Source organism: Chinchilla lanigera, unplaced genomic scaffold (genome assembly GCF_000276665.1).
Source record: "Chinchilla lanigera isolate Chin_1 unplaced genomic scaffold, ChiLan1.0 scaffold00037, whole genome shotgun sequence".
NCBI lineage: Eukaryota > Metazoa > Chordata > Mammalia > Rodentia > Chinchillidae > Chinchilla > Chinchilla lanigera.
In genome coordinates this window covers 13,893,227-13,920,189 of record NW_004955438.1, presented here as the reverse complement: position 1 = coordinate 13,920,189, position 26,963 = coordinate 13,893,227, and the positions used below count along the sequence as shown (strand labels likewise).

The following is a 26,963-nucleotide window of genomic DNA, read 5'->3' as shown; positions in this document are numbered from 1 at the left end:
TCCACAGAACCTATTCTTCAATGGAACCTTGGAGATGAAATGTCATTAAAAGAGATCAGTGAGTTATATCCACATGTGATAGAACTCCGAATTACAAAGTGCCCCTGTGCCAATGATGTAGCATTACTTGGCTTCGTTTTGAATCCAACATATAATGGTAAGTCTGTACCTTCATTGAGTGTTGGAAGTAGTGTTTTGTATTTGTTGAAGTTGATGTTTAAGTTGTGCAACCTAAATGCGTTGACAGAGTGGAGTAGAAATATTTCCTAAAATAGCTACAAATTTACTCTTTGTCACTCTATCTTTTCTACTTGCAAGTGTGATATACTAAAGATACTTTTTGCTATGGCTTTTTACTGTGTTAATAGTATCTCATTTCATCCTCTTTTAGTGTTTCATTTTTTCATAGAAATTATTCATTGTTTCTAATCTATCTGCTGTTTCTGCCATGAATAAACTGGCATTATTATTCCTAAGATACCACATTATTTTATCTATTATATATAATATACATGCACCACCACTACAATTATATGTGTATAGGAAAAAGCTAGTTTTCTACATGTTGTCATTTATAACACTGCTGACACAAATGTATGGATTTTCTACATCAAGCAATTCGCTTCTCTTTAGAAACCAAGTGAATGTCTTCTTATTTAATTTAGTTCTAATGCTCGCTATCTGGAGTTTACACAGACCCCTATGGCTTAAAAGCTGAACCCCACAAGAGGCTGCCCCCAACTTCATATGCCACACAAAATCCCAGGTTGTGACCTACATTTCTAAACAACCTGCTATCAATTGGAGAATTCCCATGACTCCCCCTGCCCTGCCATGAGTTCCATAATTTGCTAGAACAGCTCACTGAACCCAGGAAAACACTGACTTACATTTATTGGTTTATTATACAGGATATTACAAACAATACAGATAAACAGCCAGATGAAGGGATACATAAGGTGAAGTACCTCAAGTGAAGGGTCCCAAACACAGAAGTTCTGTCCCCATGGAGCTGCATTATACCACGCTCCCAGGACATAAATATGTTCACCAGTCTAGAAGCCCTTCTCACGCTTTACTTATATCATATGCGTGATGAGTCATTAAGTTGGTCTCCAGCCTCTTGCCCCTTCCAGTAGGAAGGTATGTAGGGCTGAAAGATTCAATCTTCAAATTATAATTTTGCTTTTCTAATGACCATCCCTATCCAAAAATGACTGGGAGCCCATCAGCGGTCGCTTAAGAGAACACAAGAGACTCCCATCACTCAGGAAATTTCCAAAGATTTAGGAACTTTATATCAAGAATCAGAGACAAAAGCCAAATATAACTTTCTTATTACACAATAAAATCACATTCGTATTACACATTTCATCTACTAATAGTATTCTAATTGTTTTTCCTAATCATTGATGGCCTCTTAGCCCCAAATTCCACTTAACATTCAAACAAAATATTTTTAGATTATTTTTAGAAAACAAAAACCTTATTCATATATAATATATATCATCATAAAAATCCAAATAGATCTACAGAAAAACAACCAAAAGAAATATGAGAGCGCTGCAAGGTTATAGGACAAAATAATAATCTAGAAAAATCACAGCACAAAAGACAAACCCAAGATTTTAATTTGTTGTTGTTGTTGTAGGTGGTGGTGGTGCTAGGGATTGAACCCAGGACCTCACATATGTCTGACAAGTGCCCTATAACTGAGCTAAATCCCCAGCCTCAATATTATAATTTTAAAAATCAAAAAACAGGAAGCAAGAGGACTTACAAGGCCTGTTGTATAGAAATTCTAAAACCTAATGCAGGCCACAGAAAAAGACTCAACTAAATAACAGATATCATGTTTGTGAACAGGAACATCTAGTATTGCAAAGATGTTAATCAACTGTAAATTGGGCAATCAACTCAATACAATTTCCAGAAAATTTACACATTGTTTTTGTGTGGTTGCATGCCTGTGTATTCTTAGTGTAGAAATTGACACACCAATCCCAAAATTCATATGAAAAACTGACAATCCATTAAATACATAATTTTAACAAAGAATAAAGAAATTTCATCTTACCATGATTTGTAATAACATGATGCATTAAAGCATCTGGCACAAGGATAGACAAATAGCCTTACTTAAATTTCTTAGACTCCCTAATGACTCTAACATTCTGTTACCTATCTCTAGCTTTGAATGTGTGCTTCTGTAGTATCAGTTTAGTTACAAATCATGTCTTCTTACCCTCTCTGCTGTCTTACACTACACTAGTGGTACCTTAGTTCACAAATTTAATTCTGTCCACGATTCTGGTTGCAAACTGAATTGGACAAGGACCAAGTAAAATAAGGTGCCCATAAGGTAAACATTAAACCTAACCATTGAATTTGATTCACTTCTAATCCAATTTGGTTTGGGACCAGAACAGTGGAAAGAATTAATTTCACAAACCAATGTACCATTGTATTCCAATCCAATTGGAAATTCCACCCTTTTTCCTTTTTGTTCCATGGATAGCAGACTGGTACTTCATCCTCCTGTTTAACCAAACGCTAATACTTACCTTCCTTCATGAGCACAGTAGAGCGGTCATCCTCAATCCTCATGTTCAACTGAGAGTCATAGCAGGGAAGGGCTGTCCTACTCCTTGGGACCACATTCACCAGACAACTTGAACTTTTCAAGAAAGAAAGAATTAGCTTGAACAACCTGTTTGTTGTCGGGAAAAGATGAAGCCATCTTTTACCCAACTGGCCACTACCATCCTGAAGCAAAATCAAAAGTTCCCACAGTATCAAGCTGCCACTACCTAAACTAACGGTTCCTTTGCAAGGCCCTTGTTAATCCTCCTGGCATTCATACCATGAGTGCTTAATGGTGGACTCCATTTTGGACTTGTTACCCACCTTCCTCTTCTACAACACTCTTAAAACATATCTCTGCTGGCCATAATGGTGACCCCTTAAACTCCTAGTTTAAGGTCTCTGCTTTCCTCTCTATCTTGATTTCTGTCACTGTTTTCAGTGATTTTACTATCGATAGCCTTGTGACTCAGTTTCAAGGCTTCACTTCTTTGGTCGTATTCTTGACCTCACAATCTCTAATAATGTCACTATCTCCAAACTCCTTACTACAAAATTTCACACTGTGTACTACTTCCTATTTTTTTCTGTCCACACAAGGACTCCAATATTTCTTTGGTCACATTGAGACTTTGATTCATTTTCCCTACCTCTTTTTTGACCACCCCACATTCTCTTTTTTTTTCATTTTTCTATTTTATGAAAAAACTGCCTAACAAAATAATAAAGGAATAATAATAGTTAAGACACTGTATATTATCTTAAAAGTAGTTACTCAGAGTATACTGCATAGACAAAAAGACTCTTACAAAGAAAAAAAATTCTTATCCTCATCACATAGTCTTTTATGCTTTCTTATGGGGCATGATAAAAATATGGTGTATTTAATTTAAAATTTTATTACAGTAAAATACATATTGCCATCAATCCAGCTCAAAATGCTTCCTCTTGCCTTGAACACATTTAACCACTCCCACCACCCGCTGAAGCAGTTCTAGAGTCCTGATTTGTGAGTGACTTAGTTGGGCTGTCATAGCTGCAATACCCTAAACTGATTCAAAACATTTGCCTATTGTGGTCATTTTGACCTTTGGGAAGAACCAGAAAGTCAAATCAGGCTGCCAGATCCAGTGGGTAAACTGAGGACACACCATAATATTTTTATGAGCCTTCTTTTCTGATGAATGACACCCTACAGCAGCATTTGACCATAGCTCAAAAAAATACTCTCAAAAAGAGGACTTCCCGATCTGCCCCAGAAAGCAGCAATAATGGGACAAGTGTGCCCAAAGTGAGGGAGATTAATGCCAAGACATCATCAATACGTTTGAAACTTTTTAATTTTTTATTTTGTTTGTGCATCTTTACATATCATATAGCTTACAATCATCTTGGGGAATGGTTGCATGTACATATTACAGTGTGTTTCTTTCTTTTTTGTTCCCTTTCCCTTCTCTCCCCTCCTTCCCCTCCTCCTCCAGTTCACCTATCCCATTTTTCATTCCTGTGGATATTATTTGGTTTAACTCATGTTATAGCCTGTAATGCTTACATTTTAATCAGGATTATTAGGTTCCTGTACATGACATACCTTTATTCTTCTTTCCTCTTCACCTCCTCCTCATCCCTTGCCCATCGTCCCTTGGACCACTTCCCTATTGTAATAGATCCACCCCCTTATACTTTTCTATCCATCCTTTATCATTTTCCTTGTTTTTACTTTGCCTCATTCAAATAAGAGATACTGCCAGGGATATAGCTCAATGGCACAAGCCCCTGCCTAGCAAGTGCACAAACTCAGCACAGTCCTGAGTTTGATTCCCGGTACGAAAAAAAAAAAAAAAAAGGGAAAAATCAAATGAGAGATACCATATGGTATTTAAGCTTATGTGTCTGGTTTATTTCATTCAGCATTATATTTTTCAGGTGCATGCATTTGCCTACAAATACCTCAAATTTGTCATTCTTGATAGCAGAGTAGTATTCCATTATATACACATACCACATTTTCTTTATCCTGTCATCAGGTGATGGGTATACAGCCTGCTTCCAGGAGTTAGCTATTATGAATTGTGCTGCTGTAAACATCAGTATGCATGGAGCACTGTAGTATGACTACTTAAGCTTTTCGGGGAGGATACCTAGCAGAGGAATAGCTAGATCATATGGAATTTCTAATTTCAATTCTTTGAGAAATCTCAAACCAACTTCCATAATGGTTGTACTAGTTTTCATTCCCACCAACAATGAAAGAGGGCTCCTTTTTCATCACAGCCATGCCAGTGTTTGTTATTACTTGATTCTTTAATGATTGCCATTCTTTCCAGAGAAGATGGAATCTTAGTGTTGTTTTACTTTCATTTCTCTAATGCCCAGAGATGTTCAACATTTTTTCATGTATTTCTGGATCATTTGTATTTCTCCCACTGTGAAGTGTCTGTTCGTTTATCTTGCTCATTTCTAGAAAATCTTTAATTTTAGGTGGTTTAATTTTTCTTTTTTAGTTATTTGTATACTCTTGATATTAGTCCTTTGTCTGAGGAGTAGCTGGTAAATTTTTTTCCCATTCTATAGGGGAATCACTGTACTGATTGATTCTTGTGCTGTACAGAAGCTGTCTAGTCTGGTACAATCCCATTTGTTGATTCTTGCTGCTATTTCTTGTGCAATCGAGGTTCTGTTTAAAAAATCCTTCCCTACACCTGTCTGCAAGTGTTTTACCCATTTTATCTTCCAGAAGGTTTGACATATCTGTTTTATTTTTTAATGCTGCTGTTTTAATGTTGAGATCTTTGATCCATTTTTATTTTAATTATGTGGTGAGAGATAAGGGTTCAGTTTCATTCTTCTACAAACAAATAACCAGTTTTCTGAGTGATATTGCTTTTATAATTTCCTTCTCATCTCGTTCATTGTTAGCATACACAAAAGCTAGAGATGTGTGTTTTTATATCCTGCTATTTTGCTAAAATTGGTTATTTTTAGTAGGTTATTCTAAGAATTTATGGTATTTTGGGGGTATTCTATATGAAGTATCATGTCAATTGCAAATAGTGACAATTTGTGTTCTTTCTTTCTTATCTGTATCCCTTTTATTTTTCTCTTGTCCAATTACTCTGGCTAATATTTCAAGTACTATTACTATCCAGCATTCTTATTTTCCTCTTCTCTCACCATAATTTTTAAGCTCCATATTTATAAATGTTCTGTAATATCTTTGCCCTTCTCTTTCTTCCTTGCACAATCAATTCAAAGACCATCTGTGCTTCTGAACTGGAAGAGTATAACATTGCTAGAAAATAAATACTCACTAGTCTCACTTTAAAACTCCACCAACTGGTCTCCCTTCAAACTCATGATTATACGTGTTGAGTTTAAAGGGAGACCAGTACTGACTAGATACCCTTTCATTTTTCCCTGGTATATTTATTTTCCCACCATCAAAATGAATTTATCATTTCTCTTCCCACTCCTCAAATTCTCTCCTTCACTTTCTTCCCTTCTCTCTTAGCTCTCTCTTAGTCTTTATCTAATACTTCATAGAGAACAAGGAAGATTTATCACAAGGAACTCTTTTGCTGTTGTACCTGCAAATTGTCATCCTATCTGCATTCATTATTGCATGATTTGCCTTTTTACTTCATGCATTCATTATCAGAAGTGTGTCTGCTACTCTCAAAGGCTACTCCTTGCCACTTGTGTCTTGGATCCCACTCCTCGCAGGCATCTAGAGAACTTCACTCTTGCATCTACCCCGTACTTCTTTTTCACCATGCTCTCCCTCCTTACTAGATCTTATTTGTTAACATTATAATCAACAAACCTACCCCGATATATCCCCCATCTTAAAATATGTGTCTCATTGTACTCCCATCCTCCATTCCTCTGTTCTTCAAAATGAGATTCATGGAGTTTATTGTAGATGGTGCTAATTTTTCACCTCCCATTTTATCTTCATTCCACTACAAATCAATTCCACCATTCTACCTGAACAGTTCTTCTCAAGATCACACATGATCACACATGGAATTTCCACTTCCAATAGCCAGTTCTTTTAACTTTTTTCTGTTTACCTTTCTGCATCATGAACAGTTTGTTGCTCTTTCCTCAAAATACTTTCTTCTCTTGGCTTTCTTGTCACCACTTTCACTGGCTTTTATCTTACCTTATTTGATCACTCCTTAGTTTTCTAGGATACCTTTGGGTGTCCTCTAAATGTTGATAAACTTAGGATTTTGTCTTTGATTCTCTTTCCTTTTGTAAACACATTCTCTCTTTAGAAGACTAAATTGCATCTTATGGTAATAATGCTGTCTACAGGCTAACAAGTCCCAAAACTATATGGCTGATCTGTTTTACATTTCTTCTGCAGGTCTAATGGATATCTCAGATGGAACAAGTGCAATCCAGAGCTCTTGCATAATCACTTTCTACAATTTGCTCCTACCCAGGATTCAGTATCTCCATAGCATCCAATTAGTCAAACTAAAACGTAGGACACATTCTTCAATGCTCTCCTACAGTATTCAAGAATAATGCTACTTCCAGAGTTAATCCCCAATGTCACCATTTCTCCCTCTGTAAATCTTATGTCAGCTCAGCATTGTGTCTGTTACTATTCCACAGCCTCTTAAGTAGTCTCCCTGTTTCTATTATTGCCCTACTACAGCTCTTCCTCCATACAGACATCAAAGTGATATTCTCAAGTGCAAGAACATCTCATTTAAATTAGATCACATTGCTTCCCTTCTTCAAACCTTACAGTAACTTCTCTTTACCATTAGAATCAAAGTCAAATTCAAAGTGGTTAAAAAAAAATCACAATGGTCTACATCAACTTTTATAAACTTGGAATACAATTTTGGACAATTTTTGACATTACATACTTGTAATAGTGAGTGGCCTGTAAATCAAGGTTGGCCTGAAAATATTAACCAGCATAAAATATTTATTTTATTGCTGATTTTGCCATTAAATATTTCTAAGCTTTGCAAGAGTCTGATCACATGATATGCTGGGCATCCGTAATTATTCTAACTTAGAACCACCCATAGTTATTTGTAAAACTAGAAAAACAAAGCTTAGAAAGATAAAGCTTTCCTTTTTTTGGAAAAAGTAGACAATAAAAACATTTCCTTTTACATTTTTCCTTATACAGAAAAGAGCTGAGAGTTAAAATATGTACTTCAAAATGTGACTTGTCTAGTATTTATCTTATGGAAACAAAGTATATGCATTCTGACATCAAGTGTCTTTGCCATCTTCCTTCTCAGTAGTTATCCCTGTTAACAAAATATAACACTCACATTCCGTGTTTAAAATACGAAATGCTTAAATTTTTTTTTGTTAACCAATTTTGCATGCTTACATCCGATAATCGGAACAACTTTGTTGAAGATAACAATATGTAATATAACAACCACTGTTAATTCCTACCATCTTGTTTTGAAATCCTGTACCATTTTTATTGTTTTTGTATTATTTTGTTTTTGTCTTAATTGTTGTTATTTTGTTATTTTTTTTCTCTTGAAAAGAAAAGAAAATACTAAAGTCTCAACAATCCCAGCTATGGCCAAGGATCAGGGGATAAAGTTCTTTCAGTATTTGCAGTATGTTTAATCTTTTTTTTTAAAGGTTCTCATGAGGCTTTTGCAAATAAGTTTCCTATTTTTAATTGCACATATTAAAGTAAGTCATAGTTCCTTCCCTCTTGAAGTTTACATTTTAAATTTCTTCTTTGAGATTCTTCTATTGTTGACTAAAATTGTACTCCTGAACTAGGAACATTTTTATGTTTAAAGGAATATTGTTAGGGAGGTAAAAATTCCTCTACACAGTTTTTCTCAGTAATTAGGGAGCTTGTAAATTAAACTAACAAGAGCTGACTAACAGAAGAATAGGCACACAATTTTTATTAATATTTACCTGAACAGGAATTCATAGAAAAGACATAATTTTAATGATTAAACTTGCAGTGTATATATTATTTTGACAAAGGAAAGGGATTTTGGCTTTAAGGGACAATAAGTTGTAATGAGGTAACTAGGAAACGTATATTTCACACAAACTAATCTTGGTGTCTGTATCAGTCAGTGTTTACTAGAAAAATAGATATAACACAAGATATACAAATATATAAGAATTTACAGCCAGTCGTGTTGGCACAAACCTATAATCCCAACACTTTGGAGGCTGAGGCAGGAGGATCGTTGTGAGTTTGAGACCAGCCTGGGCTATAAAGTGAGCTCAAGACCAGCCTGAACTGCATAGCAAGACCCTTTCTCAAAAAGGCCAGGAAAAAAAAAAAAAAAACAAGAAAAAAAAGAAGAATTTACATTGGGCTACAATGGCCACCCATAGAGTTGGATGTGGAAGAGTGCAGAGCATCTCTGCACACTAGAGACTGAAAGATTTAGTCAAAGTTCTGGAGCTCACTTCAGTGTCTCACACAAGTTCATATCAAGAAACCAATGGGTCTGTGGTGGGAGGCTGAACAGTCTGTGCCAGAAGGCTGAAGGATCTGCACTGGAAGCTGAAGAGGCTGTGCCAGAAGCCAGGAAGTGACATCCAAGTTGAAGGCAAAGACTGGAACTCCTCCAAAGAAACAGAAGCAGATCCATCCTTCTTCACTTCCCTTTTATACCGTCCAGGCAATGAGCCTCCCCAGTGTGTGGAATTGCTGAGCCAATTTAATTGAGCTTCTCTTACTCAAATTGACACAATCAGCCATCACAGTGTCCTTTCCCCATTTCCAGTGACAAAGGCAAGGAGAGTGGGTTGAGAGATGGAGCAGATTCATGCTCTTGTTCCAAAGGCCCAACACTGTACAAATGAAAGATTAGCTCTGTAAAGTTGCCAATCATTTATTTTCCTTTTCTTTCCTGGTAGGTGTTTACATAGGTCTAACCAAGTCTGGATTTTGGCATTATAATGATACACTGTGGTATAACATGACAAATATCATCTATTCAAACCTTCGAAGAGGTAATTCCTCTGATTGTCTTCATCTTGTAATACATTTTTAAAATTTAAACATTCACTATGTATTTTGATCGCTCCTTGTATCTTAACATTTGATCTGTACTTGTGAGATGTCTTTCCTTAGCTAAAATGCTTAGTTTTTAACTTTTTAACCCATGGTATCATTTCTTAATTTAGAATACACGGGACTATCAGTGACGGATATGGTTTTAACAAATCATTTTTTAGTTCTCCTCACCTCTTTGGGTCTTTTTATAAGTGGAGATCTTCGTTATCCAACAGCCAAAGACTTAAAAGTATGTAAATTACTTTCTAACTCATCATTAACCATAAATAGCTTCTGTGACATAAAGCAAAAATTGAAATTTCTTTTGCTTTTTTTCTCTTCTAGCTTTCCAGGGCAGAATTTTGTGGTTTTGAAAGGGTAAGAAGCTGTACAAGGGCTGCTGAGAATATATTTGTTTGCTGGGGGGATGAGAAGATGAGATACAAGACAATAATTCCCAATACAGAGTATGCCTGTTACCATAATATTATTGTGATTTACACTGTGAAAATACACATACATACAAGTACACACACACCTTCAGCAATGACTAGGCAATTGGTTTCAGGGAAGAAGTGCTCCTCCTTGTCTCAGAAGCCACTGCAATCCCCTTTGCTGTCTTCTGAATAGGATTGCTATGATTGTTCAGACCATATTGTATGTAAGGCACCTGCTTAAAGAAAACAGAAGCTGGAATCTAATAGATTACACCCCAACTACCTATTCTAGTGTTGGTGTCTGCCCACCTGGGGAAAGAGCTTTTTTTCTATTTTAAACAAAAAGGCCATATAATCATGCCATAGTTCTGCTTGTGACTTTTGGGGAATTTTTTTTCCATCAGTTATCTGACTTCTCTGTCACAAAGTAAAGTTTTGTGATGAAGCTAGCTGAAGCTAGGTCAATGCCATCAACATACACCCATTTGAATACTACAAACAAGATTGCAATCTTCTAGCCTTTGGTGTGTCCCTCCCATTCGGTCATGGGCGCACACAAGGGCATGTGAGCTTAGACCCATTTTCACAATGGTTGCAAGAAACGAGACTTACTCCCTAGGAAGAAAATAGAACTGACTTATTGTCATATTAATAGGAAGAAAAGTGAAACAGAACTTGGAAAAACAGCTAGCAAAACTGATTAACATTTAAAAGAACAGAGGAAATTACAGTTGGTCCTTCTATCTACAGATTTTCATCTATGGACTCAACCAACGGCAAATTAAAGATAGTGGTGGAAAAACTACATCTGTACTGAACATATACAAACTTTTTTGCTGTCATTAAACAATACAGTATGACAACTATATAGCATGTAGATTATATTAACTACTATAAGTGATCTAGAGATAATTTAAACTATACAGGAGGCTGCACATAGATTATATTAGAAGTACTAAACCATTTTATAGGGACTTAAGTATCCTGGAACTAAACCCCTTCAGATACTGACAGCAGACTGTAACTGTCAATCTGGCTGCTTTTAGCCAGATCAGCAGTGAGAAACAGAGCTAAAAGATTTGAGAAGTTTGCAATTTCATTGGAAAGAAAGCACCTGTAAAGTTAGGGCCATGGAGAAGATGGTTGCTGCAAATATTAATATCAGAAAGAAGCCAGATGATTTGCATTTGAACAGTAGGAAAAATGGCTTGATTGCATCTCCAGCTATATAATTCTCTGGATCTTAGTTTCTTCATTTTAACGTGGCATAACAGTTATGTATTTCTTAGAGGTGAGGTGGTTAAAAAACATTACATGTGAAAAATTTCAGCACCATACATGGTACAGTGTTACAGTATAGATGCTTTTCTTTAAAAAAAGAAAAGCTCACTATAATAACCATTTCATAATCTATACGTACCCCATAAAATCATTTTCATGCCTCAAAATTAAACAGTAAAATTTATCTTTTATAACATATAGTTGGATCCTCTCCTTCATGGAGATAGGACCTTTTAAAGACAAATAACAGATATCAAATTAAAACTAATTTTAGCAAAGGGGAAGTTATTGGCTCATGTTAATAGGGAATTTGGGAAGATAAATATGATTTCCAGACTTGACTGAATTCACTGCCTAGCAGATGTCTAGAGGACTCTGCCCTCCCAACTTTTGGCTCTGTTTTTCCTTGATATTAGCTTCATTCATTAAGTTTTCTTCAATCATTAGTAAGAATATCCACCAGGTTTATGTATACCTGTTTAGCCATCTTAACAGGAATAAAGTCATTCCAGCTTCTCAAGGCTTATTATCCTGATTTACATGACTCAGATCATGTGTTCACTCCTAACCAATTTGTGACTCTGAGTCATAAGTTCACTCTTGGAATGAGGTCAGCCTGATCTGAATTAAATTATCCCCAAGGATAACCACTAGGCTATTACCAGTTTGATTTCATGTAGAAAAAAATCAAGAATCTAAGGAGAAGGAGAAAGAATGGTTCAGGTCCCAATAAAAATTCTGTTAATTGTCCAGACATTATAATGGTAATTATGGTATCTGGTAAGCCTGAAGATTTACGTGAGAACTCAAAAGTTTTATTTGCTATAACACCTTAGCCTGAATGATAGCAATATTCAAATAAATTATTTTCTACTTCACCTTAAAAATCCTGTTTCATTATTTAATACCTTTATCAAGGTATAATTCACATATCATAAACTTTGTCCTTTTAAATGTATGATTCAGTGGTGTTTGGTACATTCATAGAGTTGCATACCCATCATCACAATCAATTTTGGAACATTTAAAGGGCTTTTGTGTACGAATTATACAGACTTTATTATTGGTCTATAAAAATGTAAGAAAGTCTTCCTTATGTCTCAACAATAATTTGAAATCAGAATCTTCCTGTGGCAAAAAAAAATCTCAAATTTGATATCCAACGTATATAATCTCACTTTCTTTGAAACTTCTTATACTCAATTTGTAATACCTTTATTTGCTGCTATTTCCTACTGTCAGACTTTTATGAAGCCTCCCAAAGCCCAGCTGCAACTAATGAGGAATAAAAGATAAACATATGACTCACAGTCACTGTGATGAAAGGCCACAGGCTTCTGGCAGCTTCAGAAAGTCAGCTCATTCATAAAGGCATCATCAATTAACAAAGGCTCACTCGTGTGCAATTTCTTCTCTTTGTATTTCTTTTTGCGTATTATTCAAAATGTATACTTTCTTGTCCTCATTCGATAACATTTTTTGTTTGTATACAGTTTTCCTCTATTCATTTGCCTCACTTCTCTGCACTATGAAACATTGGAATGTTTAGTAAATTTTTTCTGCTTTACTCCGTACATATTGCCCAAGTAACACTGTCATTTATTTATTTGTGTAGATTGATTATATCAAAGGAAAATTATGGTCTAACCAAAGATGTTTTGCTAACAGAGAACACTTTGAAGGTAAATTTTAGAGAAAGATACATTAGCAGGCCTTTATCAAAATATATAGCATATAGATTCAATTAAGTGGCATATAATAAAATAAATGTAAAGATGTTTCATATAAATTAATTATCTAAACTGAGAAAAATCTAAATTTGAGACAATAGACCTACATGCATAAGTATAAGAGTGTATTTGTGTGTATATTAAGTGATGATACATAACCTCTATTGTGTTTGTGGAGACTATTTTATTAGCACTAACCACACTTATGGTTTTAAAAATATTAATGCCATTTATAATTTCTCTATCTTTATATTTTATAGTTGATTATGTTACTATCACCTTTGACAGAAACAAGACCCTAAGTGAGGTATAGTATCAAATATTTTAAAAGGTAAAATATTTTGTTAGGCAGTTTCACTGACTGTTATTTACCTAGAAAGGGCAATTCTACATACTGCAAGGCTTAACAATCACCCTTAGCTCCCAGTGGTGTCTCTATTTAGGTTTAATAGCAGCTACCCAATGTTAAATCTAGACTTAGTCAGTGATTCTAGACAAATCATCCGTACCAGAAATAGATGGTTTGCAATGTTTTCTGGGTTCCTATCCTCCAAAAGAAAGGCACAGATGTTAAAAATTTGAAATATAGGGGGCTGGGGATTTACCTCAGTGGCACAGCACCTGCTTGGCAAGCACAAGGTCATGAGTTCGATTCCTGGTACCAGAAAAAAAAAATTAAAATATAATTTGTGGTCAGTAAGCATAACATAATAGTTCATTAGTTTATTTCCCTGCAGTAACTAATGAGGACTTATATTTGAAAAACATTAACTTTCCATTTCTCTTTTTCTAGGCAAGCTCTTGTTTTTATAGTAAAGAACCATTTCTTGAATGGTTACCTTGCTTACCTCATGTTGTCGATGATGCAAAAGATACATTTCCAAGTGAAGTAACATTCCTTATTGACCAAGAGCATGATACAGGAGTTTACCTTTTCTTTGACCAGGTCGGTCTTATAATTGAGAGCTGATTCTATTCACATTCTACCAGTACAAATTTACCTTAGCTAAAACTACTTCCAAATTCTTTGGCAATAGAACCCAATAAAATTGGCTGCAGCCAAATTATTTATGATTAATAATGTAACTTGACCACTTAAAGATTTGTCACCTCTGATAGTCACTAAGCTTTATGAAAATGGGAAGCATGATGCTGGTTGTACGATTTTTCTTTGCTAGTTGTTCTCCAGGAGAATGTAAACTGAAACTTTGTCATATAAATTTATGGTTCCATAAATTCAATGCTAGTTACAATGAATAAAAAAGGGAACTCACTGCCATAGAATTATATTTTCTATTCTTAAGTCCCTAAAAAGAGGAAGGTGATAATGCTTGCCCAGGTGGGTACAGTATCTTTCCTCAGGACCATAATACTTCCCTGGAGAAGGGATTTAAGGTAGTTTTATTTGCATTCTCTTTTCTGGGAGATCTGCACTGAAGAGAAATCTGTGATAATCTCTTTTCCCAGAAGTTGCTTTTAGCCAGATAAGGCAAGCTCTGAGAAAGAATATTACCTGCATCAGCTGAATCTTCAAAGTCTTCAGCTTTATACCAAGTAGCATATTTGGGGATATTGTATCTTGATCCTTCATAACAAAATTGGGATGTAGCTAAAGCCTCCACACTTTTAATATGATCATTATGAGCATGAACATTGGAATCTGCTGAGTTCAGTAATAACTCTATAATAAATCTCTATGCCATTTATTGTAGAGCTTTGGAAAAATCATTTAGTTTGCTAAACTTCAATGTCTATAAAATGAGCAGGGGTTGGGGCAGAGGAGTAAAGATATATCAGTGATTGGCAACCACTGAGTTCTATGCTACATTAATAAGTGAGTCCCTATCTTAAACAGAACCCAAGTAACAAGAATGTCTAAACATTGTACCGTGGACTTGTAAGAATTGAAAAATTCTCATGACTTCCCCATGTTTTGTTTATCCAGCGCAAGAAAACTGTCACTGCCTCTGTGAACATCTTGAAAGATAACCAACCAAATGTCACACCAAAATTCCCACTGTTCCATTTTCCTTCCTCCTTCTCTAAACCTACTGGAATGGTGTTCCATCCCCGAAGCCACTTTCTCTATGCTTATGGAAATCAGGTCTGTACACATGAAATTTCACCCTGTGGTAGGGGTTAATTATCTGCTTACTCTCTGCTGAGGGGTTGTACATAAACAATAGAGCTTCTCTAATAATTGAGAGATAGAAGTGGGAGGGAAGATAATGGCAGTTTTTAACCTTTAAGTTAGTTCAATGTCTTAGAAAAATAAGCCATGCAACACCAGTTCTAAACTTGGCCAGTTGTAATACATTTCTTCCTAACTCTGGATGACCTAGCTCTTTGCCATTAACCCATTTAAATTGTGTTTATATCTGGTGCTTCCCCTATTTAACATTAGCCTTTATTTGACTTTGTCCCTGCACAACTTTCTGACTCTGTCATTCTTCATGTTCCTACTGGTACCATCCTCCATCCTCTGACATCCCTGTCAGCTCTGTATCAGTAGCGTAAAAGTAGTATAAAAGAATCCTAATGGCACATCTGGGCCATCAGGCAGTTTAAAAGTAAGAAGCACAAAATAAGAAGCATTAAATAACTTCTGAACAAAAAAAGAAAAAGAATACTGCAAAGACTTCCAATGAGAGGACAAGTTTCTCAGTGATATTCCTCAAACATCCCAAGGAAATTAAAATTAAGATGGCTGCAGTTTGGTTGACAGAGAGCAAAGTTTTCTGTGGAACCCAGGGATCTCACTTCACAGGTTGCAGTTTTACCTTACAGACAAAGGTTCTTCAGTTTTTAATTTCCAAATAAAGCATGTGGATAGGATAAAATTTACTTAGAAGACTTTGACAGTTTCTAATCCTACAACTTTTGCTGACTTGCTAGCTCAAAAGATTTATTCTTTACTGATAACTCCTTGCAATAGCCCTCTATCTAATGAGCATATGCAGTTCAGTGTCTGAGAAAACCTTCAGCACTGTTCTAACTTCATTCAAAACAACTTGGTTAAATAACAGCCAATCAGAAATTGTTCCAAACAAGTTACAATACTTTAACCCCTGTTGTTTCTTCAAACACAGTCCTGAGCCCAGTTCTTCTTTACCTCTCTTTGGTTTCTAACTGAGCCTATCTCTTATGATTTGCAAATATATTCTGTACTAGAATACAAATTCTTTTTATTTTGATCTCATATTTAATTTCTTGGTTTAAAGTTTCTATTCTTTGCATAACTTAGAGCTTTATATAGATGATGCTGTCTTTCTAGGTCTGCCTGAAGCTCCCTACCTTTTTCAGTTTTTATACTCACTGTTTAGAACCCCTGATTTCTCCTTCAGCCTTGAAGTTTAATTCCTTCTGCAAGTGTCTTGGTTATATGAGTTTCTTAGTTACTACTCTTGCTGTGAGGCCAAAATGCCCAACATCCACAATTTAAAAAGAAGTTTACTTTGCTTCCGTTTGTAGAGGTTTTAGTCCATAGTCAGCTGGCTCCAAGGCAGAGAGACATGGCATAGGAGAAACAGACCACAGCAAAGCAGGCAGGAAGCAGTGAAGCAGCAAGCAAGCCTTCCTTCTCTCCCTCTATACTCCATCCAGGCTACCAGCCTGTTTACTGGTGTCACCCACACCCATGGTGGAGTGTCCATTCTCCACACCCAGAGCTATGCTAAACCAGTCAGTGAACTACTTTAGTACCAGGCACCCTTAATCCCAGTATCACATGCCTTAGATCCAGCCAGCTCTGAAAATCCCCTCCTATGAGTGCATGAGGCTTTGGAGGGACCTCTAGATAAAAGCCATAATATCTAGATATAAACCATGACAATAAGGAATGCAATTTACATTCTTCTGTGACCATGTTGCTTTACATATATAAAAGGCAACTATATCAATGACACTGGTAGGCATACAGTTCTCCCAGTCTCCTTCTCATGTATTTTTCTCTGAATTTCCACACCTGTAGTAGATTTCTATGACTTTATTTAATATTTTGCTGTCTTTTGTTTCTTCAAAGTGGCTTCTTTGTTGTCTTCTGTTCTGGAATTCTTAGGGCCCATCAGTTGAAAACTAACGATTAAGCAAGGAATTACTGTTCTTTCACTTAATGGTTAAAAAGTATGTAGATCAGAAATACTGCTCATATGTTATGTATCTAAATTTTTCATTCATGTGTTTTGACTGTGGGCAATAAATAAAGCTAAATTTAAAAGACTTCAGAACTTTGGTTAAAGCTAAGAATGAGATTAACAGTTGAATGGGAAGAGTTCAGATATGAGAATAACTTTTGTGGAAACTGCTAAACAGCAATTAAGACATCTGAGTCTAGTAGAGTTGAAAATATTGCTATGTTCTTTAGATGAGAACATAAACTACAATAAGAATATTTTGTACATTTTGAAGGCAAGTATGTCTACAAAACAAAATCTAAGGAAACATTCTCATAGGAATGCTCAGAGGTTGGGAATAAATTATTTTGGTGTACTATTTCAATAGGCTTGTAGTCTATTTAATTTCAATGTCCACCTGCATTTTTATGAATAGTTTAGATATTTGTGATTAATGTAATACCAGTAGAAGTCTTATTAATTATATTCATTGGTTTGAAAATGGCTTACTAGGGACAAATTTTGGCATAGAAGAAAAAAATGGGTGTGGACTCAATTGAGACTTACAAAGAGCCCTTTTAACATAGGAGGCAAACATTTTTAAATTCTGACCACTGGATGCTATGATGGTTTCTGGAAGACATTTTTTTTTAATTCCAACAAAGTAATTTGGCTATATTTCAAAAAGGCAATCATAGAATCATCATATGACTCAGCCAGTCCACTTGCAGTTATACAGCCAAGAGAATAAAAACAAATGTCTATACACACACATGTGAATGTTCACAGAAGCATTATTCATAATAGCTAACACGGAAACAACCCATGTCCATCAGCTGAGGAGTGGATAAATGTCACATTTGGGCCAGCAACCCCTGTTAGAGAGACAAACAAAGATGCAAGAGACAGAGAATATTTTGGCTGGGGAGGCCAGGGGTCTTCACCGAAATGGAGTGAAGCTCTGAATTGACTCAAACCCAGGGATTTATTGAGGAACAACAAAGGCATAGAGTTTTTTTAAATGGGGATTGTTTTCTTTCTTTTTTTATTTTAAAGATAAAAGAAGGAAAACATCTTAACAAATACACATACATTTATCTGAGTATCCAAATTGAGGATATCAATATGTAATATAATGACCATTGTTAGTTTCCTATTGTCTGAGATTCTGTGTTGCTTGTATTGTTTTTGTGTTATTTTCTAAGTGGAAGACATTGTTAAGTATAAGAATTTATCTGCTGCCATTGTTAACAAAGTCCTGAGGAGCTCATTGTTGACATTAAAAACAGCTATTTCAGTAGAGTAACACTTATGGTTGCTTATGACAGTCAGGTACACGCACATGAAATTTCACATGGCAGTAAAGGCAGAAGTTGTCCACTTCCTGCCAATTAAAGAACAGAGTCATTCTGAGGATGAGGGAGGTGGAAAGCCTGACAAGAGAATAATAGGATGAGAATCAAGCCACAGTTAATACAAACACCTTTTACAAAGTTTTGCTGAAGAGTGAAGCAGCAAAATGGGCTGATGTTTAAAGAGGGGAGAGGGGCCAAGAGAATAGGTTTTTTTTTAAGAAATATAGAAATAATTACTCTGTATGTTGATGGGAATTATTCAGTAGAGAGAGTTTGGTGGTGTGCACTTGTGATCCAGTACTCAGGAGGCTTTTGAGACAGGATTGTTGTGAGTTCAAGGCCAGACTGAGCTATATAGTGAGTTCAAGGCCAGCCTGGACTGCATAGCTAGACTCTGTCTCAAAACAAAAGTTGACAGAACTTCAAAAAGAAATACATGACATTATTACATCTGAAAAAATTAACACCTCTCTATCAGAAATGGACAGGTACAGCAGGTGGAAAATCAATAAGGATATATTAAATTCAATAACACCATCAGTCAACATACGTAATGGACATTTATAGATTACTTTATCCAACAACAGAATACAAATCCTTCTCAAAGTTACATGGAACATTCACCAAAATAGACCATATTGCCAGATGCCTAGAATATGAACTTCTCTGTCAATGTGGTATAAACTCCCTCCACCATAACTAAATATATCAAACTATTTAGTTACTTTTCTTTTGTTGCTGAGATATCTGACACTTAAAATAAAAGGGGGAAGGTTTATTTGACTCACAGTTTGGAGAAGTTTCAGTCCATAGTCAGCTGGTTCCAAGATAAAGTGGCATGGCAGACAACCACCGCAGAAGAGAAACAGTTCATGGTAGGCAGAAGGTGGCAAAGCAATAAGGGAACCACTGTTCTTTCTATCCCTTGTATCATATCCAGACTACTTAGAAAGGGTAGCACTCACACCCTTAATCCTAGTCCCCTTGATCTTAGCATTGCATTGTGAATCAATTCCAGTGTCACACACTCTATATCCAACCACATCTGAAAAAACCCCACCTATGACCACATGAGTTTTTGGGGGGGACATTAAACACAAGCCATATCACCAAGATTCCATCCTTTTATGAACAATGAAGCTCCAGTTTGGGAAATAGTGGAAATAACTTTGTTCATTTATACACTCACCACGCATACTGCGAAGCCTAACACGTGGCCGCAAACACTAAAACGGATTCTAGAATGGAAATACTACAGAGGGTAGACCAAGCAGGCAAGGAGTCTGTGCACATGTATATGTGCTGTATCTAATAGATGTGGGGAAATGAGAAAGATCATTCCATGTGACTTTTCTTCTGTAGAAATATTAGACCGATAAGTAATTACTGAATGTCCATAAGAGCTCTTTAGAGAGATATTATCTCTTTATTCCTTCAGGTATGGCTTTCCATGGATGGCGGCAACAATTTTAAATTAATAGGTGACTTTCATGATGATATAATAAGGAGGACTTATCATTGTTTTTATACTTCAGATATTACTCTTATTTCCCAAAGTGGAAAGGTTTACTTGACGAAGGCAGGTAAGGAATTTACTTTTATTGATCTAAACACTACATGCAGACTAGGGGTAGAAGACGTAAAATACATGTTTTATTAATCAGCTAGTTCTATGGTCTCAGTTAGATGAGAACAGGATCAAATTCAACAGTTAGTTTCAATGTTGACCTTTTGGGGACATTTGATTTGGTTCTTGTCCAGTTCAATTTGCAACCAGAATCACGGAGAGAATTGAGTTGATATACCAAATTACCACTGTATCTATCTTTTAACTTTTAAATTACTTATACTTTTGGTTTTTATGTAAGACAAGTTACGCAATATTTAAGTTTGTGCATCAAACTTAAAAAATAATTTAGTTCATATAACATTTTGGTCTCCAGGTGCATCCATTTTTGGATGTGCATCCAAACACTATCACAAATTTATCCTCCTTTATGGCAGAATTCTACTTCATTGTATGTAAATACCACATTTTCTTTATTCATTCATTTGGTTATCATTAGCTTCCAAGGTTTAGCTATTATAGGTTGTAGTGCTATAAACATGGGTATGCATGTATTCCTGTGATACACTATCAAGAAGGGGAATAATGAGGTAGAATGGGATTTCAATTTTTAGTTTTTTGAGGCATCTCTATACTGATATCCAAAGTGGTTGTCCAGGTTACATTTCCACTAACAATGCAAAAAGATGCCTTTTTTCCTCACAACCTTGCTACCATCTGCTGTTTTTTGTTTTCTTGATGATAGTCATTCTTTCTAGAGTAAGATAGAATCTGGATATTGTTTTAATTTACATTTCTCTGGTAGCCACAGATGTTGAACTTTTTGTGTATTTATTGTTCACTTTTACTTCTGAGAAGTGTCTGTTCATTTCAGGTACTCATTTTTTTTAATTGGTTCTTTCATTTTGAGAGGTTTTTTTAGCTCTTTATAAATTCTAGATATTAAAAGAGTAGCTGGCAAAAATATTGTCCCACTCTCTAGGTTGTCTTTTCATTCTGTTGATTGTTTTCTTTGCTATGCAGAAGCTTTTTAAATTTGATATGGTCCTATTTGTTGATTCTTGATGTTATGTCTTATGCAATTGGTGTTCTGTTTAGAAAGCCCTTTCCTGTGACTGTGTCTTCAAGAGTTTTCCCTATTTTATCTCCTAGCAGATTTTTTATGTTTTAATATCTATGTCTTTGATTCATTTTTATATATGCTGATAGATATGGATCTAGAATCAATCTTCTGCATGTGTATAACCACTTTTCCCAGCAACAATTGTTAAAGAGGCTATCTTTCCTCCAGCATATGTCTGTGGTCCCTTTGTCAAAGTTCAGATGACTTAATGTGCCTAGAGATGTTTCTTCATCTTCTTTTCTGTGTCCCTGATTCTCATGTCCCATTTTAGTGCCAGTACTGTGCTGTTTTTATCACTGTACCTTTGTCGTATAACTTGAAATCCAGGATTGTGGTGCCTTCTTACCTTGTTTGTTAACCAGAATTTGTTTTGCTATTGTGAGACTCTTCTGGATAGAAATAAAATTAGGATAATTCTTTTCAGTTCTGTGTATACTGCTTTTGGTATTTTGATTGGGAGTGCATTAAATCTATATACAAATTTTGATAATTTGATGATTTTGACAGTGTTGGCTCTGCCTATCCAAGAAGAGGGCATATCATTTTGCTTTCTTTCTTTTTTTTTTTTTTTCCTTTTGTTGAGAGAGGGTTTTGCTATGTAGCTCAGACTGGCCTTAACTCACTATGTAGCCTAGGCTGGCCTTGAACTCACAGTGATCTTCCTGCCTCAGTCTCCTGAATGCTGGGATTACATGCGTGAACCACCATGCTCAGCCTTCTTTTCATTTTCTGATGTCCTCTTTAATGTCCTTTTTCAGAGCACTACAGATTTCACTGTAGAAGTTTTTCGCTTCCTTGTTTAGGTTAATTCCTAAGTATTTAATTTTTCTTGATACTATTGTGAATGATGTTTTCCTAATTTCTTTCTCAGTAAATTCACTATTGACTTTTGTGTATTGATTTTGTATCCTGCTAAATTTCTGAATTATTAGTTCTAGAAGTCTTTTGGTGGAATTTTTTTGGATCTTCTATGTAGAAGATGATGTCATCTGCAAATGATGATAATTTGACCTTTTCCTCTCCTATACTTAACTCTTTTATTTTTTTCTCTTGCCTGATTGCTCTGGCTCAGTTTTTGAGTACTATATTGAACAGGAGTGGTAAGAGTTGAAATCTTCGCCTTGATCCCTAGTTTAGAAGGAAATTGCTCAGCTTTTCCTCATTTAACATGATGGTGGCAGTAAGTTCATCATAAATGGCTTTTATCAGATTGAGAAAAAGGTTTTCTGTACCTATTTTCTTCAAGATTTTTGTCATTATTTAATGTGGATCTGTCAAAGGGTTTTTCTGAGTCTACTAAGATAATTATGTGATTTTGATTTTTGCCCTTGCTTCTGCTTGTGTGGCATGTTACACTTATTTGCACATTTTGAATCATCCTTGTATCCCTGGGATGAAGCTTACTTGGCCATGACGTGTGATCTTTTTGATGATTTGCTGCATTCTCTTTGCCAATACCTTGTTGAGGATTTTTATGTCTATGTTCATTAAAGAGATTGGCCTGTAGTTTTGTTTTGTTAGGTTTTTGTCTTTTTTTGAAATCAGTGTAATGCTAGTACCCAGGAATGAATTAAATAGCATTTCTTCTATTTCAGTTTTACTAAAAAGTTTTGGGAGTATTGGCATTATATCCTCCCTGAAGTTCTGATAAGACTCAGCAGTGAGTCCAACAGGGATTTTCTTAATTCATAGGATTTTTATTACTGTCTCAATTTCATTGCCTGTTATTGCATAGTTCAGAGTTTTTATGTCTTTTTGGTTCAGTTTTGGTCATTCAAATATGTCTAGGAATCTCTCCATTTCTTCAAGATTTTCTGATTAGTTTGAATACAGTTTTATTTCATAGTAGTTACTAATGTCTTCTGAATTTCAGCATTGTGATTTTACCATCTTTCTTTATAATTGTATTGATATGGCTCTTTTCTTCTTTTGGCAAGCTTGGCTACAGATTTGTCTATTTTGTTTATTCTTTCAAAGAGTCAAATGTTTGATTCCTTGATTCTTTGTGTTGTTTGTGGGGGTAATTGTTTGTTGGTTGGGTTTTTGGGCTTTTGTCTCAATTTCATTGACTTCTGCTCTGATCTTTATGATTTCCTTCCATGTACTAGGTTTCTGTTTGGATTGTTTGTTATTTTCTAGTATCTTGGGGTGTATGTTGGGTTATTTATTTGTTATTTATTTGCTCGCTGTTTTTCTAACATGAACATTCACAGCAATCAACATCCCTTTTCATTGTGTTCCATGGGTTCTAGTATGTTGTATTGGCATTATCATTGAATTCTAGGAACTGTCTAATTTCTTCCTTGATTCCTGCTATGACCCATTGAGTGGTCAGAAATGTATTGTTTAATATTCAGGTGTTTGTAAAATTTCTTTTTCTTTTATGATTGATTTCTAGTTTCAGTGCACTATGAACTGATAGTATACACTGCATGATTTTTACTATTTTATATTTATTTAAACAGGTTTTGTGGACCAACACATAGTTGATTTTGGAGAATGTTCTGGGTGCTACTGAAAAGAATGGATCTACTATTGTAGGGTAGACCACTACTAGTGTCTATTAAGTCCATTTGTTTGAAAGTGAGATTCACCTGTGATATTTGTTAATTCTTGCTTAATTGATCTATTTATAAAAGTGGAATATCGAGATGCCCCACTGTGATTGTGTGTCTGTGTCTATTTGATCTTTTATGTCCAACAGTGTTCATTTTATGAAGTTAGGTGCCTAGGCATTAAGTGCATATATATATTAAAACTGTTATCCCTTCCTGTTGAATTGATCTCTTAATATATAGTGACCTTGTTTGCCTTGTCTGAACAGTTTTAGCTTGAAGTGTACTTTGTCTAAGAATAAAATTGCTATCCCTGCTTGTTTTGGGGATCCTGATGCATGGAGTACTGTTTTATACCCTTTGGCTTTTTTTTTTTTTTAGTCTACGAATTTCTTTTTTGGGTTAGGTGAGTCTCTTGTATGCAGAAAACCATTCAGTATGTTTTCTTGATCCAATTGGCTAATCTGTATCTTTTAGTGGGAAATTGAGGCCATTTGCTTTAAGAGTTATTTTTGAAAAGTGTTTACTTATTCCTGTCACTGTGCTAATTTTCAGTTGTTGATGCCTCTATTTTTCTCTTTTTGTTTAACTGCTCACCCTGCTTGATGTATTCATTCCATAAGACTTTAGCTGTGTTGGCTTCATTGTCTAGTCTAGGATATTCCTGAGTATTTTTTGGAGTGCTAGTTTGGTGGGCATGAATTTCCTAAGATGCTCTTTGTCATAAAATGTCCTTATTTGTCCATTGATTTTAAGGAAAAAGTTTTGCAGCATATATTAGTCTGGGTTGAAAGTTATTTACTTTGGGGGGTTCACACACTTCACTCCAAGCTCTCCTGGCCATTAAAGTTTGTGTTGAAAAGTATGCTGTAATCCTGATGGGTTTACCTTTATAAATGACTTTTTTTTTTTTACTTTTCTTTAATAGCTTTTGAGATTCTGTCTTTGTGTTGAATTTCTGGATTTTGACTATGATGCTTTACGAGGATCTTTTTTTAAGTGTAAGAAAAAGACCTTTAACATGTTTTTAATACGAAAACACTCATACACAATTTTCCACATTAAACGCTATTTCCTCGAATTGGCAATTCTTGAATCTTTATTTTAGTATATTCCCCTGTCAAAAAAAGGTGAATTTCACATTTTAAAATCTAACTATGAAGTCTAGTGATAGCACTTAGTGTTCCTAGAAGGAACCTGACCTTTCGTCATGCGAAGTTGAGAAATAATAGGCACGTGGAACATGTTGAATTTTTGATAGGGCATTTTACATCTTAGCAGGGCATGATGACACCACAATGCTCAGCAAACACAGTATGTTGCTGTCCTGGTTGACAGTCACCAATACCCTGCTTGGAGTCCGAGACACTTAGCAAACTGGCAGTTGTTTGAAGTATCTATAATTTCTAAAACTCAGATAGTTCTGGCAGGCAGATATTCTACACATAAACCTGGCTCAGATGCCAAGGCTGATACTTCAAAGGCATCAGAAATGCCAGCCTGAGTATCCCAGGGACCTATGAACCTGGGCAATGTCACAGAGGTATGAGGGACAGCTTCCTGGCAGAGGCCCTTCCCCCACACTGCCCACATTACAACTGCCTGGCTGGACACACTCCTGTGGTTGCGTAGTGTGTGTGGCACATGCTGCCGGTGTGGCCACAGGCCAACCACTTGACTCACATAGGGCAATGTCTGATGTGCATGGAGGAAGGTTTTTCTTGTCATCATAATTATTTGTCATTCTCAACAAGTATATGAAAAAAATGTCCAACATACCCAGCCATTAGAGAGATGCAAATTAAAACAATTCTGAGTGTCTTGGTTACTTTTCTCTCATTGCTGAGACAAAATACCCAATACCCAAAATTAAGGAAGGAAAGGTTTATTTAGCTTACAGTTTGTGGAAGTTTCCGTCTATAACCAGCTGGCTCCAAGGCAGGGTGGCACATGGCAGAGAGCAACAGTTCATGGTGGCTGAAGATAGTGAAAGTAACAAGAGCTAAAAAGGGGAGGAGTAGTGGCAAGCAGCCTCTTTCTCTCCCTTACATATGCAAACTATCTGCCCCAGGGCGGGTGTAGTGCTCAAACCTATGAATCAATCATAAACTCTAAAATCCCACCCCATGACTGCATGTGGCTTTGGGGAGGGGGGACACCCAGACACAAACCATAAGACTGAGATGCCATCTACCACTTCACCATATTCTCTTTAATTGAGTTGGACCCAGTTGCTGTGTTTTAGGAAGAAAACTCCTACTAGTTATAACAGCATCCACAGATCCAATCATATATCAATCATAAACATTAGAACTTGTTGCCCTTTTGCCCTTCTGTGTCCCTATACTATATTGTTACTGTGATTATTCTGGGATGTGGAAGGAGAAGGGAAAGTAAGAGGAAGGGGAAAGGGAATTTGTGAGTCAGTAGGAGAAGGAGGAGATAAAAGTTAACAGGTAAAAAATAGGTAAGAGGTCAAACTCTTGAGGTGCTTTAATAGCTGGAGTAAAGAGTTAGTGTTGAAGGGCATTAAAAGAGTATTTGTAGGGGCAGGATAAAATGCAGGGAGGTGTAATTAGAGATGGAGGAAAGCTGTGAAGTTGTTAAAACTTGTCAGTACATTTGTACTTAGTTTTGTTTGAATGCTCTGAGCTCAGCTCTTTTAGGGTTTCCCCAACGTGACCATAAATGGCAGCACTCTAGTTAAAGCACTGGTCTATTCTTACTCTTTTTTATACATATACAGACACCTGCTAGATATATGCGGATGAAAGGTGGAGAAGTGAGGTAAGATAGGGGACTAGGTAAAATGAGGAAGAGCAAAGAGGGTAGAATAGGGAGAACAGAATTTTTAAAAGAGAAAAGGGAAGAAAGATTGAGAGAGAGCAGAGGTAGACGGGCAGGGGGCGGCTAGGACCCCTCCCCCTGCGCGCTCCGAAGCAAAGTCCAGCCCGCGCGAGCCGGGAGCTCGTGAGCAGCGGGAGAGGGGAGGGGTAAAAGTCCGAGTGGGAGGAGGGTTAATCCGGCGGCCCCGCGCGCACTGATCGCGGGGGGAGGGGAACCTTGACCTCTTAAGGAGGAGCAAGTTGGCAGGGAAGAGAAGTGGAGGGAAAAGACGGTCCACAGAAAGTGAAGAGCTGGATCCGGGAGGGGGAATGAGGCGGGTAGTCTCGGTGTACCCTCCCCGCCCCCC

At 36.2% G+C, this 26,963-nt stretch overlaps 1 protein-coding gene across 2 annotated transcripts in view; it reads left to right on the top strand.

The window, feature by feature from the left end:
- Positions 1 to 26,963, top strand: part of Catsperb (catsper channel auxiliary subunit beta) — a gene marked incomplete in the record, with an annotated part of 156,136 nt that overhangs the window by 58,588 nt on the left and 70,585 nt on the right. For both annotated transcript variants that reach the window (XM_013517143.1, XM_013517144.1), the window contains 9 exon segments: positions 8 to 157; positions 9,472 to 9,567; positions 9,742 to 9,860; positions 9,956 to 9,988; positions 12,944 to 13,010; positions 13,319 to 13,365; positions 13,852 to 14,004; positions 15,004 to 15,162; positions 19,964 to 20,108. In XM_013517143.1, coding sequence (XP_013372597.1) covers positions 8 to 157; positions 9,472 to 9,567; positions 9,742 to 9,860; positions 9,956 to 9,988; positions 12,944 to 13,010; positions 13,319 to 13,365; positions 13,852 to 14,004; positions 15,004 to 15,162; positions 19,964 to 20,108 — 969 coding nt within the window.